At 37.0% G+C, this 12,603-nt stretch overlaps 1 protein-coding gene across 3 annotated transcripts in view; it reads right to left on the bottom strand.

Annotated features, from left to right (window-relative positions):
- Positions 1 to 12,603, bottom strand: part of FBN2 (fibrillin 2) — a 161,252-nt gene that overhangs the window by 14,868 nt on the left and 133,781 nt on the right. For 2 of the 3 annotated variants that reach the window (XM_065860700.2, XM_071802823.1), the window contains 13 exons: positions 12,344 to 12,469; positions 11,795 to 11,920; positions 10,116 to 10,232; positions 8,063 to 8,191; positions 7,632 to 7,751; positions 5,151 to 5,276; positions 4,755 to 4,907; positions 4,252 to 4,317; positions 3,843 to 3,968; positions 3,617 to 3,736; positions 2,548 to 2,670; positions 1,390 to 1,521; positions 24 to 149 (listed from right to left, as the gene is read on the bottom strand). In XM_065860700.2, coding sequence (XP_065716772.1) covers positions 24 to 149; positions 1,390 to 1,521; positions 2,548 to 2,670; positions 3,617 to 3,736; positions 3,843 to 3,968; positions 4,252 to 4,317; positions 4,755 to 4,907; positions 5,151 to 5,276; positions 7,632 to 7,751; positions 8,063 to 8,191; positions 10,116 to 10,232; positions 11,795 to 11,920; positions 12,344 to 12,469 — 1,590 coding nt within the window. Of the gene's footprint in view, positions 1 to 23; positions 150 to 208; positions 568 to 1,389; positions 1,522 to 2,547; positions 2,671 to 3,616; positions 3,737 to 3,842; positions 3,969 to 4,251; positions 4,318 to 4,754; positions 4,908 to 5,150; positions 5,277 to 7,631; positions 7,752 to 8,062; positions 8,192 to 10,115; positions 10,233 to 11,794; positions 11,921 to 12,343; positions 12,470 to 12,603 lie in introns of those variants that run through there. The other variant, XM_071802824.1, reaches the window with a different exon arrangement.

The raw sequence follows: 12,603 nt of genomic DNA, 5'->3' as shown, positions 1-12,603 counted from the left end.
GTGTATACAAAAGAAGTATTTACCAAGACACTCAATGCCTGATGGACTTGACAGGAATCCTTCATTACATTCACATCGGTAGCTCCCAATAACATTAATGCAACGACCATTTTCACAGATCCCTGGCTTGGTATGGCATTCATTTTCATCTTCACAAAAATGTAACAAAAATAATTAAATAAATTCTTACAAGAAAATATTTCAGCCTTATAGAATACAAGAATTGTTCTGCATAATTTTTGCAAAATATTTGCAAGAATTGGAATATCGACAACTGACTAAGCCTGGAAAAGACTTTCCTAATAACATTATCTTATTCCATTCCTTACACACTGCGTTCTAAGATGAAAATTTTAATGTTTGTGTATTCTTTGCAGCCTGTAACAAGAAAACACTTGCAGCAGAGAAACTTCTAATACTTACTCTTACCTGGCAAGTAGCATTTAAATAAAATTGGAATACATGCAAGATTTGAGTAACAAATTTTCACTTCATAATTAAGAAGAGCCTCTGAATGCATTTGATCTCTTCTGCAATCAGTCACATTTCAGTCCACACATAATTTCCCTGAAACAGTTTACAATTTTAGTGTATTTTGTTCCATAGTTAATTGCAAAGATACTCTAAGCAATTATACATCTTTATGGATGCTTAAAGTAAAAACTCAGAAAAGCCTCAGGTGATTTAAAGGCAGCATGACATGGCAAAAAAAGGCAGAGTTCTTTTTAATAACGATTATTTCCCCTGAAAAAAATGCATAAAGATCTGTCAAGGAGAGTCACTGACTTGCTGAAGGAGCACTGTTAACACTGTTTTCCTTTAAAGCATTCACGGGGATGGATTTTGTTTTCTCTTTGTGCCAATGACAGTCTCAGCTGCTTCTGCCCACAGATTAAAAAAAAAAAAAAAAAAAAGACTATTCTGAATTTATGTAGCAGAAGAAAGTATGCTAGATATATAGCTATCATTTCCACCTCAAGTAACTCAGAAAATGATGGAGGAAAGCTGTTTGCTTACTTACAGGATAGAGCATTATTTTGAAATACGGCAGTTTCCACATCTTTTGCTCTTCATGGCTTTTTTATGCTGTTTCAGAATCTTATAGTTTTAATTCCTTAAGGAACTGTCATACTATTTCTAAACAGCATTAATGGTAAAGGAAATGTAACTTTTTATTTACAATAATTTTGCTTCCTACTCATCAAATGAGGTTTCTTTTGTTCGGCCACTTTAATTTTTAAATCTAACAAGTGTCTGAAAAACTTCCTGATTTTGTTGTGTAAAAGAAGAAACAAAATTTCCTAGTTTATTGTATACATATACAGAGAATATTTCATGTGTTTGCTTTTTTGTATTTCAGTAATGTCTTCTTGCCTTTCTAAGCTTTACCTGTGCAGCCTTCTCCGTCGGGTCTTCGGGTCATTCCAGGAGGACAAATGCACATGAAGGTACCAATCAAATTTTTGCACATCATGCCTCTTGATTCGCAGTCATGGAGACCTTCAGCACACTCATCTAGGTCTGGAAAAAAGACATATTTTCTGTTTGAACTTCCTTCCAGTAGCTTCAGTTACCAAACACTACTGGCACTTTCTCAAGAAGAAGGACATACAGACTTCCCTAACTCCAAGCACTGAAGAAAAATATGAGACTTATGCTTAATTACAGTTGTCTTAATCTTTGTGAGCTGTATCATCATGTCACGTTAAGGTTGAAGTTCATCATTGTGACTTTCTTGACTTCACAATCCCCTTCAAAAGTGTTCTGGTTTTGGCTGGGATAGTTAATTTTCTTCATAGTAGCCAGTATGGGGCTATGTTTTGGATTTGTGCTGAAAGCAGAGTTGATAACACAGGGATGTCTAAGTTACTGCTGAGCAGTGCTTACACAGAGACAAGGACTTTTCTGCTCCTCACCCCACACCACCAGCAAGGAGGCTGGGGTGCACAGGAAGCTGGGAGGGGGCACAGCTGAGACAGCTGATCCCAAATGACCAAAGGGATATTCCAAACCATAAGATGTTGTGCTCAGCGTATCAAGCAGGGGGAAGATAGAAAGGGAGGATATTTGGAGTTATGATGTTTGTCTTCCCAAGTAATCATTACACATGAGGGAGCCCAGCTTTCCTGGAGGTGGTTGAACACCTGTCTGCCCATGGGGAGTGGAGAATGAATTTCTTGTTTTGCTTTACTTTTGTGTGCAGCTTTTGCTTTACTTATTAAAAATTGTCTTTATCTCAACCCATGAATGTTCTTAACTTTTACCCTTCCAATGCTCTGTCCCATCCCACCGGGAAGGAATAAGTGAGAGGCTGTATGGTGCTTAGTTGCTGGCTGGGGTTAAACCACTACAAAGAGGTAAACTTGATAAAAAAACCCACTAGATATTGGTCTGACATGAGTTTTGAAAGAGTAAATAATCATCTGCTGTGGTGTTTGCTACATTCCACTGAGAGGATGAATGCAAGGTGCATAGGAATATTTGGATTATGCTTTGGCCAGTACAGTGTGATGGAAGTTGCAGTTAAGTTCATAAATCAGTCATTACCTTTGCACATCTTTTGGTCTTCTCTTAGTTCATAGCCAACTGGACATGTGCATTCATAAAAACCATAAGTGTTGATACAACGAAAAGCACACAGCAAGGGATTCTGAGCACACTCATTTATATCTGAACAGAAAGGAACAAAACAGTCATTCTCCACTAAGTTTTAAAACAATCACCTAGAAAGTTTTCTTATACTTGTGCTTCTCTTGTCAGCTAAAAAGTATCAGATATGTAATAAATCAAACCAGAAACTTCCAGATGTTTGGTTTTGAGTAGCCGGAGAAAACTGAACAAAGCTCTGCTTAGAAAACAATTGCATAATAACTATGGAACTACCTGAGCTTAGAATCACAAGCTGTGACAGGCCTAGTTCAGATTTCTGTTCTATTCTATGATAATTTTTAAATGTATTTTTGTGTTTGTGTGTGTGATGAGAGATGTCAGCTTTTTTTTCCAACTCTACAAAAAAAATGAATTCTTGCTTCAGAAAGCAAACTAATTATGATTCATAAATGCAAAACTTGTGAGTAAGAAGTATCCTGATCAGCATTCAATGAGAGCAGAACAGTTGTACACAAATCCTACACTAGGAAAAATAAGAGGTACTTAAAGAAACTGACAAAGTATTAGTTTAAAACAGATGAAAGAAAATAAGTCTCTAAGCAGTGAAAGTAGTGACACTCTGGATCTTAGTGCCACAAGAGGCTGTGGAGGCAGATGGTATCAGCGATGCAAGACTGCACTGGACAGATTCTTGGGCAACAGATCCACCAGTAGATATTAAACCCACTCTGCAGAGATGCATCCCACAGTTTACATTCCTCCTTACTTCCCCAACAAGCAGCTAAATAATGTGACATACTGCAATATGCAGTTGGAAAATCCTGTGATAAACTAAAAATACCACTTAAATCAGTTCAGGACTTACTTTGTAATGACATATTTCAAGCAGAAACCCTTTTTTTCCTCCTAGTTACTATAGCAACAAAGGCCTGTTTAATAAAATAGTTTGAGTACTGAAGACTGGGCAAAAACTAAAGAACAAAAAAAAAAGAAGAGGACAAGTTACCTTCACAGTTCATCATTGGGCCTGGTTCAAATCCTTCATGACAGTTGCACTCAAAACTGCCAATCACATTAGTGCACGTACCGTTTCCACATGGGTTGCCAATTGAACATTCATCAGTGTCTGTATATAATGAATAAACGCAGAGTGAAGAGAACTGTGACATATTTAAAATTGTGTTTTAAATTCAAGTGTTACAACTCTCATAATTTATGATACATGGACACACCAATGCAATGTACTCCAGTGTAATCTAAGTTGTATCCCATGGGGCACTCGCAGCGGAACGATCCATCAGTATTGATGCAGTGACCATTTGAGCAAATCCCTGGACTTTCAAGGCATTCATTGACATCTAAAAAGCAAGAAGATATTAACAACCACTTAGTTAATTTCTGTATCAAGTCTTAAAACAGTATTTTCAAAAAACTATGCACCCTATTCTGTTTATCTCTAGCCATGTGATTTCAAAAGTAATCTTTTAACTATCATTTTGTAATAGTTCACATTTATTAAAGGTCAACTTCTTGGAACCTGGGGCTACGGCAAGTAAGTGATCACATCCTATAATATCCAAATCTAGTTTTATGTGTAAAGAGATTTTTTTTTTTTTAATTATCAGGAAATGGAATACATACCTTCACGTGTGTCATCAATTCCAGGAATAGTTCCATGACCATATGGACACAGGTCCTGAAAGGCAACTGTAGAGGTATGTTTTAAATAAATAAAAATGAGTGAGAGAGACAACCCTGACAGGCTTTCCCTTTCTGTGCTTGGAGAAAACCAAGAACTGAAAACAGTTGATTACTTCAGGAATTCTTGGCACTGTTGCATTTTGCTCTTCTCTTTTGCCTAGAGCAGGCTAGATCTAAAGATGGAGACTACTAGTTCATTTCTCTACAGAGAAAAAAACAACTCAGTAAACGCAGTATTTCCTTTTTTTTTTTTTTTTCTTTTCCTCCTGTGGTTTCTTCTATTTAATTTTGTTCCTTTTGTTGACCTGAAAATCATTCTAGAAAGGGCTGTAAGAGAGAACGCCAAAAAGTTGTCCCCTTCTAATCATCAAAAAGGTAGAACACAAATGTGCTCTCCCTTTTCTGCCACCTAAAAAGACTTTATTTTAAATCTCGATGTGTACCTTCTTCTTCCTTTGGACAGAGCTCACAAGGGTCACCCCATCCTTCTCCTGGCATTTTACTGCAGCAACACTTTGCCTTTGTGGTGTTGAAAGCCTTTGGCACTGAGCATTTCCCATTCTCAAAATTAGTGAAACAGAAGCTCTGGCGAGTATCTAAAAAAGAAGAAAATACAGTTATGTGGAGCTAGCACCTTGCACCTCCTACCTGGTTGGATGATGACTGTCTAGCTCTGAAAGGAGTAATGTTAGGCCTTTTTTTTTTCATACTATTTTGAAAGTACTTTCTACTCCTCATAAACGCATAGATGGGACCTGCAGATGATACTTCTTACTCATTCTATAGATTATTTGTTATCTGTTAGAATAAGTTATTACATTCCTTAATCATTAACTTACCAAAACATCTCCGTCCATTATCAGACAGAACAAAACCTGTAGGACAGATGCACTGGAAACCTCCTGGAGTGTTTGTGCAAGAGCCAAAGAGACAGATGTTGGGATCCTCATTACACTCATTAATATCTGTAAATTAAAGGAGAAAAGCTTCACCATAACCCCATTGGCTGTGAATTCTGCAGTTAAGAAAGATTGCTTATTTATTTAACTTCAGCAGGAGGTGCTTCTCGAAGAAAGCACTCAAGATGTAAAGCAGCCTGAAGATTCCACTAACTCTTTCAAATTAGAGCATTTCACTGGCATGCGTTTTCCTCTCCAAATACTATTCTCTGTTCTTTGTCATATTTATAGTATAAACTTTAAATAAATGGTTTCAGAATGAAACAGAAGGTGTATTTCTGATAAGTATTTTTCTGTAAACATTAAACATCCAAAGATTAATTAAAAAAAAAAAATCCGTGTGTTGGAGGTTCTTTGTAATTAAAAGTGGGCTTTTTTCATGTTAATTGACAAATTCTTGAGCAAAACTAGAATCGTAGCATGTCCTGAGTTGGAAGGGACCCACAAGGATCACCGAGTCCAACTCCTGTCCCTGCATATGACAACCCCACAGTTCACGCCATGTGTCTGAGGGTGTTGTCCAGTCTCTTCTTGAACACTGTCAGGCTTGGGGCCGTGACACCTCCCTGGGGAGCCTGTTCCAGTGCTCCACCACCCTCTGGGGGAAGAACCTTTTCCTAATGTTCAGTCTAAACCTCCCCTAGCACATCTTCCTGACATTCCCTTGGGTTCTGTCACTGGTCACCGGAGAGAAGAGATCAGCGCCTGCCCCTCCTCCTCTCCTTGTGAGGAAGCTGTAGCTGCCCCTCAGTCTCCTCCAGGATGAACAAACCAAGTGACTTTAGCTGGTCCTCATATGGCTTCCCTTCTAAACCCTTCACCAGCTTTGTGGTCCTCTTCTGGATACTCTCCAGTGGCTTTATATCCTTTTTTACCCTGTGTTGCCCGGAACTGCACACAGTGCTCCAGGTGAGGCTGCACCAGTGCAGAGCAGAGCGGGACAACCACCTCCCTTGCCTGGCTGGCAATGCTGTGCTGGATGCACCCCAGGACACGGGTGGCCCTCTTGGCTGCCAGGGACAGTGTTGGCTCATGTTCAACTTGCCATAGCCAATGATATTCCTGGAAAACTGAAAGCCTTCATTTTAAATCCATGATTTTACAACTGTAGGTGGTTTGAATTCATATCAAACATAACTGCTAGTATGGAAGCAGAAGCTGCCAAAAGAAACAATGAAGTTGGCAGGCAAACTGAATGTGGTGGCATGATGCATAATACAAAAGGATGAGAGAAGCCTGGGGCTTAGAAAACATCCTATTGTTCAAGACAAAAATTCAAAAAGGTTTCTGTGATCCAGTTCCTGCACCCATACAAATGAGCTGGCTATAGGCCAAGTCTTTATGTCCCTGCCAGAGTTTTTGTCAGTTCATACAAGGACAAGCTGCTCGTTTATTATTGGGAGTTATTTGGATGAATGAGTGTCCGGGGTTTCATACCACCTAACTTCAGCCATTTAAGCTGAAAACCAGTTTTCTTAATGTAGTCACAGGGAAGAGACCAGTGCTTACCCTGTCCTCTGACCATCCAGAAACCTAAGATATCTAGGTTAGCTACCTAAAACAAGTTGTGTGCACCTTCCTTGCCCGATGCCCCACACAGTCAATTTAAATGCCCAATGAATTCACAGTAGTCCTTTGCTTTGCTCTGCTGGAAAAGGTAGTTGTAACTTGGATTTATTTCTCATTCTCTGTCACACCAATTCTTAATTCATTGTGGGACATTCGGCTCCTGAATGATATTCAAGGGTTTAAATGAGAATTCTATGAACAATCAAGAGCATGCAAAACGATGAAAGGTCTGCTGTACCCTCTTCATCCTCACATGAATCTCAGCACTTGAGGGCCATTATACAAAACACAAAATTGGAAAATAGTTGCTAGAAGAAACCAATTTAAGCAATTGTTCCCTTAAACTCCATAATTTTATCAAGATTTTTATACTTCATAGCCCTCTAAAATCAGAAGCTTAGGTCATGCACTGATTGCCAGTAATTACCGTTCTGTAAACATTAAATAAATCCAGTACACAGATTGGTTTGTTTTATGAATGGTATTTAAGAAAGAAAAAAAAGTGAATGAAAGATAAAATACCACTTTTTGAAAAGCAAATATTTTTCTGTTTGCATTAATGAAGAAGTTAATGTGCAAAATATCATTCAATACAGTACAAAATATATTGCCTTCCATTTTTAAAACCTCTTCCTGAAGATTTTTTCTGCTTATTTATTCCCTGTCACTATGATTTTAAGTCAGACGACATTCACAAATATTTTGGTATACAGCTACTTTCTACCAAATTAGAACTGGATACTTTCACTAACTTTTAAATTGTTCAGAAGCAACAATTACATCTTGCCTTACCAATACAACTTTCACTTTTTACTTCATATCCTGGTGGACAGATGCATCTGAATGATCCTTCCAAATTTTGACAGGTACCAGGAGAGCATGAACCAGGTAGCGCCACACACTCATTAGTATCTTTGGAGAGCAAATGGAATTAAGAAAGGTTTAGAATCGTGTAATTCTTACAGTAACAAAACAGGCTTATACATTAAAAAGTCTGTAGGTCTCTTTTTTAATTTTTTAAGGCATTTAAATGCTTAAAGGTCAACAATTATTCCAAAATCCAGTTACTTCTACTGTGTTTTCATTACAATCACTGTCTTTTTTTATATATATATATATATATAGATACTCAGACTGTGGTGCTTCCCTATAGATGGGAGCTAATAGTTTGATTATTTCAGGTCACCAGTACTTTAACACGTCCTTTGTGGGATCATTCATACCAATGCAATTCTTGCCATCTGGAGTAAGTTCGTATCCCTCATTACACAAACATTTGAAGGAACCAATTTCATTGAAACACCGTCCATTTCTGCACACCTGACCAAAAAAGGAACTGCACTCATCAATATCTGAAAAAAAACCAAAACAAATCAAAACAAAATAAAACTCCACAAGTGAGAACTGAGTCCCAGCATAGTATATACTGTATGTTATAAACACACCCAAGTTGCAATACATATTTATGTGGAAAAGGCAAATCTTGCAGCAACAAGAGAACAGATGACAGCTAGTGGAAAGTAACACTCCATTAAGGTATATGTTCTATATAAACAACATTTTTTTTAATAAGGTATTATAATTTTCAAACTTGCAGCTACTGCATCTGGAGACATTAAATTACTGCCAAGTGACTGTATGATACTAACTCCAGACACAGAAAAGAATATATTACACGGAGTGTTCTGGATTTTATGTGGATTTATTTGTGCTTGAGTTTCCTCCTAAAACCTGCTTGCCATTTCCAAATTTTGGAACATGTCATTTGCTTTCTGCAGGATGATTTTCTCCTTCATAAGAGTTCTGAAAATGAGGCTTGGAAATGCTCATTAGTTTGTAGAGTTACTTTGGTAATGCAGACTTAAAGGAGAACTGCATCAGAGAAAATGCTAATGAGAAAGTTTTAGAATGAACGAAAAGGAGATCAGAGAAGCATCGTGGTGTAAGCACAACTTATACTTCTCTGTTTTAAAACACTTGAATTTAAATGATGAAGACTAACATCAGTTTTACGGGAGAGATAATATTCTTCTTCAGAAGTACTAAGTACCAGCCCCTGAAAAAGAGGCACCTTCTGCTTCAGCCCATACAGCCATGCTTGTGTTACTAGTTTATTCCATAGCACATTTCTTCCATGTTACAGTTCTACAAGCAGGAATACCTCCAAGGTATTATACTGGCATGGCTAAATTGCCTTTGACTGACTGGGATTGCTTGGAATAAAGCCTCAAGACTCTTTGAGCTGTAGATAGGAGTGCTACCAAAAGGTCAAGTCTCTGAGTCAGCCTGGGCTCCTTGGCCTCCCTAAAGGCAGCACCAAGGGCAGAGACGCAGGATGCTCCTGGCAGAAGATTGGCAGCTTTACTGCCAAAGGAAAGAACTTCCTTGGTAAATAGTGCCAATCTTTGGCAGCAGACTCTTCATACCTGAACAAATTTTTAATTTCATCTCTCCTGGAGAAGATGAGGATTTAAAATACTCAAGTCAGATGTTTTAGTTTTTTCCTGAACTCAAAAGGAAAAAGTAGACTTTGTTCTGTTTTCCTTCTCTAGCAGGAAGGAATGCAAAGTCTTCCTCTCTTTCAGCTTATGTTCTGTACAAAGAAAAGGATCTCCAAAGGCTTATGAGCCTGTTCTTCAGCCCAAGAAGATTTTAGTTGCTTTATCACATATATCCAGGAATTTAAATTGTCCAAAACCATCAGATATTCCCATGTCCTGTGCTTTAGGAAACAGGAAATAGCAATGCCAGTATAAACCCTGTATAAGCAGAGTTCATCTTAGGAGACCAGATCTGTTAGATTAGTTGGCTTTCTTCCTGCTGACCTGCTTCCTTTTTCACCCTGTGGACAAGTGTCAAGTAATACAGTGAAATAAATAAAAGTTTTCAAATTAATGAGGCAACACTGGTGACATATTTGCTTACTGTGAGTGGTGCCTATGGACTTTGCCAGTAGTCAAGGATGTGTGCGGTAACTACCGAACAAATCTAATGGAGGTGAGGGCTGCATTAAAACATCGGTGAACTGAAAGGTTGCTCCAGCAGTCCAGAAATTGAGGGTTTACATTATTTCAAGGTGGCCATTAAAAAATATTTTTAATTAGTTTAAAAAATTATAGTAATGATTAACCTCTAGGGCTGTTAACAGTATCAGTAACTGCACTCAACTTTCTTAACACCCTGACCTGTCTTCTGTTTGAGTTTTAACTATATACCATCCTCCTTGGCACAACAAGCCAGAAGCAATGAAAATCAAGTCTGGATTACATCACCTACCCACACAATCATTATTATGAGTTAATTCAAACCCTGGATAACACAGGCAGTTATATGATCCAACTGTGTTTTTACAAGTTCCGTTTCCACATGGATGGTGTTCACATTCATCAACATCTGCAAAGAGAAACAAAACTGTATCTGGGTACTGATTTTCCCAGGTAGGTGTTAATGTGTAATCTGTGCACAGTGACAATATTCTAAACCTCAGTCTCCCATCTGTCACATTTTCTGTTTACACCACTGATTTTTACAGCTTCTGGATACACATAGGAGAAGGTTACATGACACATATTTTATATGAATTTTAAAATAAAAGATACTGTTACATGCAAAGATAAAAGTGTATGTGCAGTATCTCAAAGCATTCTGTCTTTTTGTTTCCTTGCTAACATTTTAAAATATCTGAATGTACACTAGTGATCAGAACTTAGTACACTGTCCTGGAACTGCCTCAAATTTTATGTACATATTTTACTCCTAAGCTCATGAAAACCTGTTGAAACTGCACTATAAAGGAGTTTTGCATCATTGTTTACAAGTCAATTTACATATGTAAATATACTATTTCAGTCCCACATCTGGAACTATAAAAAAGATTGTTCAGAAACTCTTGGGAATATCTATTTCTAAAAAACACTAAAATTAAATATTTCCTGCTGTGCATTTCAGTAATTTCTGGAGTTTTATGTGGATCTGGAGTGTAGTTAGACCTTGTTCTCCTAGTTCTTGTGGACTTTCTGAAACATTTATTTACAGAAGGTAAACATTTGTCATGCAGATAATTTCCATAACCTGTCATTGTCTAAGTTTGTATTTCATGCTACAAAATATATAAAATTAGTTTTATAATTGTTGAATTTACTGTTTTGAGTAACCACACTCTCAAAATTTTGCATTGTTAACAGAAATCACTTTCCCAAATATCCTTTTCAGATTGTTTGACAAATATGATTTAGTCCAAATATGAGAAGAATCAAGGCATATATGAATATGTAATACAATGTGAATAGGTTTTAAATGTCTGTTTAAGGTTGGAATTGGAACACACTGAACTTCTCTATAGCTTAGGACTGACATCTAGATTATAATTATTTCAAAATACTTTTTAAAAATATTTTTCTCAAAGAGAACTGCATTCACAAATGCATCATCTTTTCTTTCTAAAGCCCTGTAGAACTGATCATGAAACACTAATAGAACTGGAAAAACACTCCTATTTTGCAGTCTTCTTATTTCTTATATCATCTCTATCATGTCATCATTTGAATACAAAATGAGTATAGATTTGTTAGATTAAACATAGTATTCTGGTTTTAAATGAAAGATGAACTCAGTAACTTTCTAAATAATTGAAAAATCTGTCTTTTTTAACGTCCAAACTCTATCACTTTGTGATATCTCATATAAACTTCTCTGTCAAACAAGCCACTATGAAGTATTTTTGTGAAAATTGTGCTAATATATTCTTCAGTAGCATGGAGATATCTATAAGAATACTGTGATTTTTTTTTTTCCCTCAAACTAATGTATCCACTCCAAGGGCAAATTCACATACTTTATTCACAAAAATCTAAAACCACATGAATTAGTCTTTAATGTCACTATAATCTCCTGAAGAATTTAGACTCATCTCCTCCCAAAAACACCAAACAAACCATATACAAAATTTTCCATACCCATGCACATAGTCTGGTCTTGGGATGCCTTAAAACCATTGTGACATACACACTGGTAACTTCCTTGCATGTCCACACATAAGCCATGACTGCAAACATTAGGAATTTCCAGGCATTCATTGCGATCTATAACAAAAATATAAAACAGATGGTACACATTATTGACTTTTATTATTCATTCATTTCACACAAACATGTTTTTACAATCTGCTACTGTTATTAAAACCAGACTCAAAATTATCCATAACTAAACCTGAATCATAACAAAACTTCACTTTATAGGAATGTCTTGCCTATACACCTTGAGGTCAAAACTACTGTTAGGATTTGGTTGATACATCAAGAATGCTCTTTAAAAATTTTATCCTGTCTTTTCTTCCCTTCTACAGAGAAATGGGGCTATAAAGTAGAAACTGTTAAATGAAACAACAGAATACACAAAGTAACAGAAAATAAAGGATGCTGTTACCCTTAGGGAGAATCACGCACATACCATCGATTAGGTACAAACAAATTCAAACAGACAAGAAACATCAACTGATTTCTTACCAACACAGGCGCCATTGGGTGAAAGTTTAAAACCAGCAGCACATTCACAGCGGTAACTACCAGGACTGTTGATACAGTCTGCATTTCTCTGACAGAGATTGTCTCCATTGCTGCACTCATCAATATCTGAAACACCAAGAATCATGGTTCAAGCAACAGAAACCACAAGACGGTCACTTCTGCCTAGAATTTCAGCTGTATTGTTCATCTCGTGCAAGACAAATCTTTTGTTCTCAATAAAGTATGAATATGCTGACCTC

Source organism: Patagioenas fasciata, chromosome Z (assembly GCF_037038585.1).
Source record: "Patagioenas fasciata isolate bPatFas1 chromosome Z, bPatFas1.hap1, whole genome shotgun sequence".
NCBI lineage: Eukaryota > Metazoa > Chordata > Aves > Columbiformes > Columbidae > Patagioenas > Patagioenas fasciata.
Note: the sequence above shows the minus strand (reverse complement) of the source record. Positions and strands in the feature narration are given on the sequence as shown.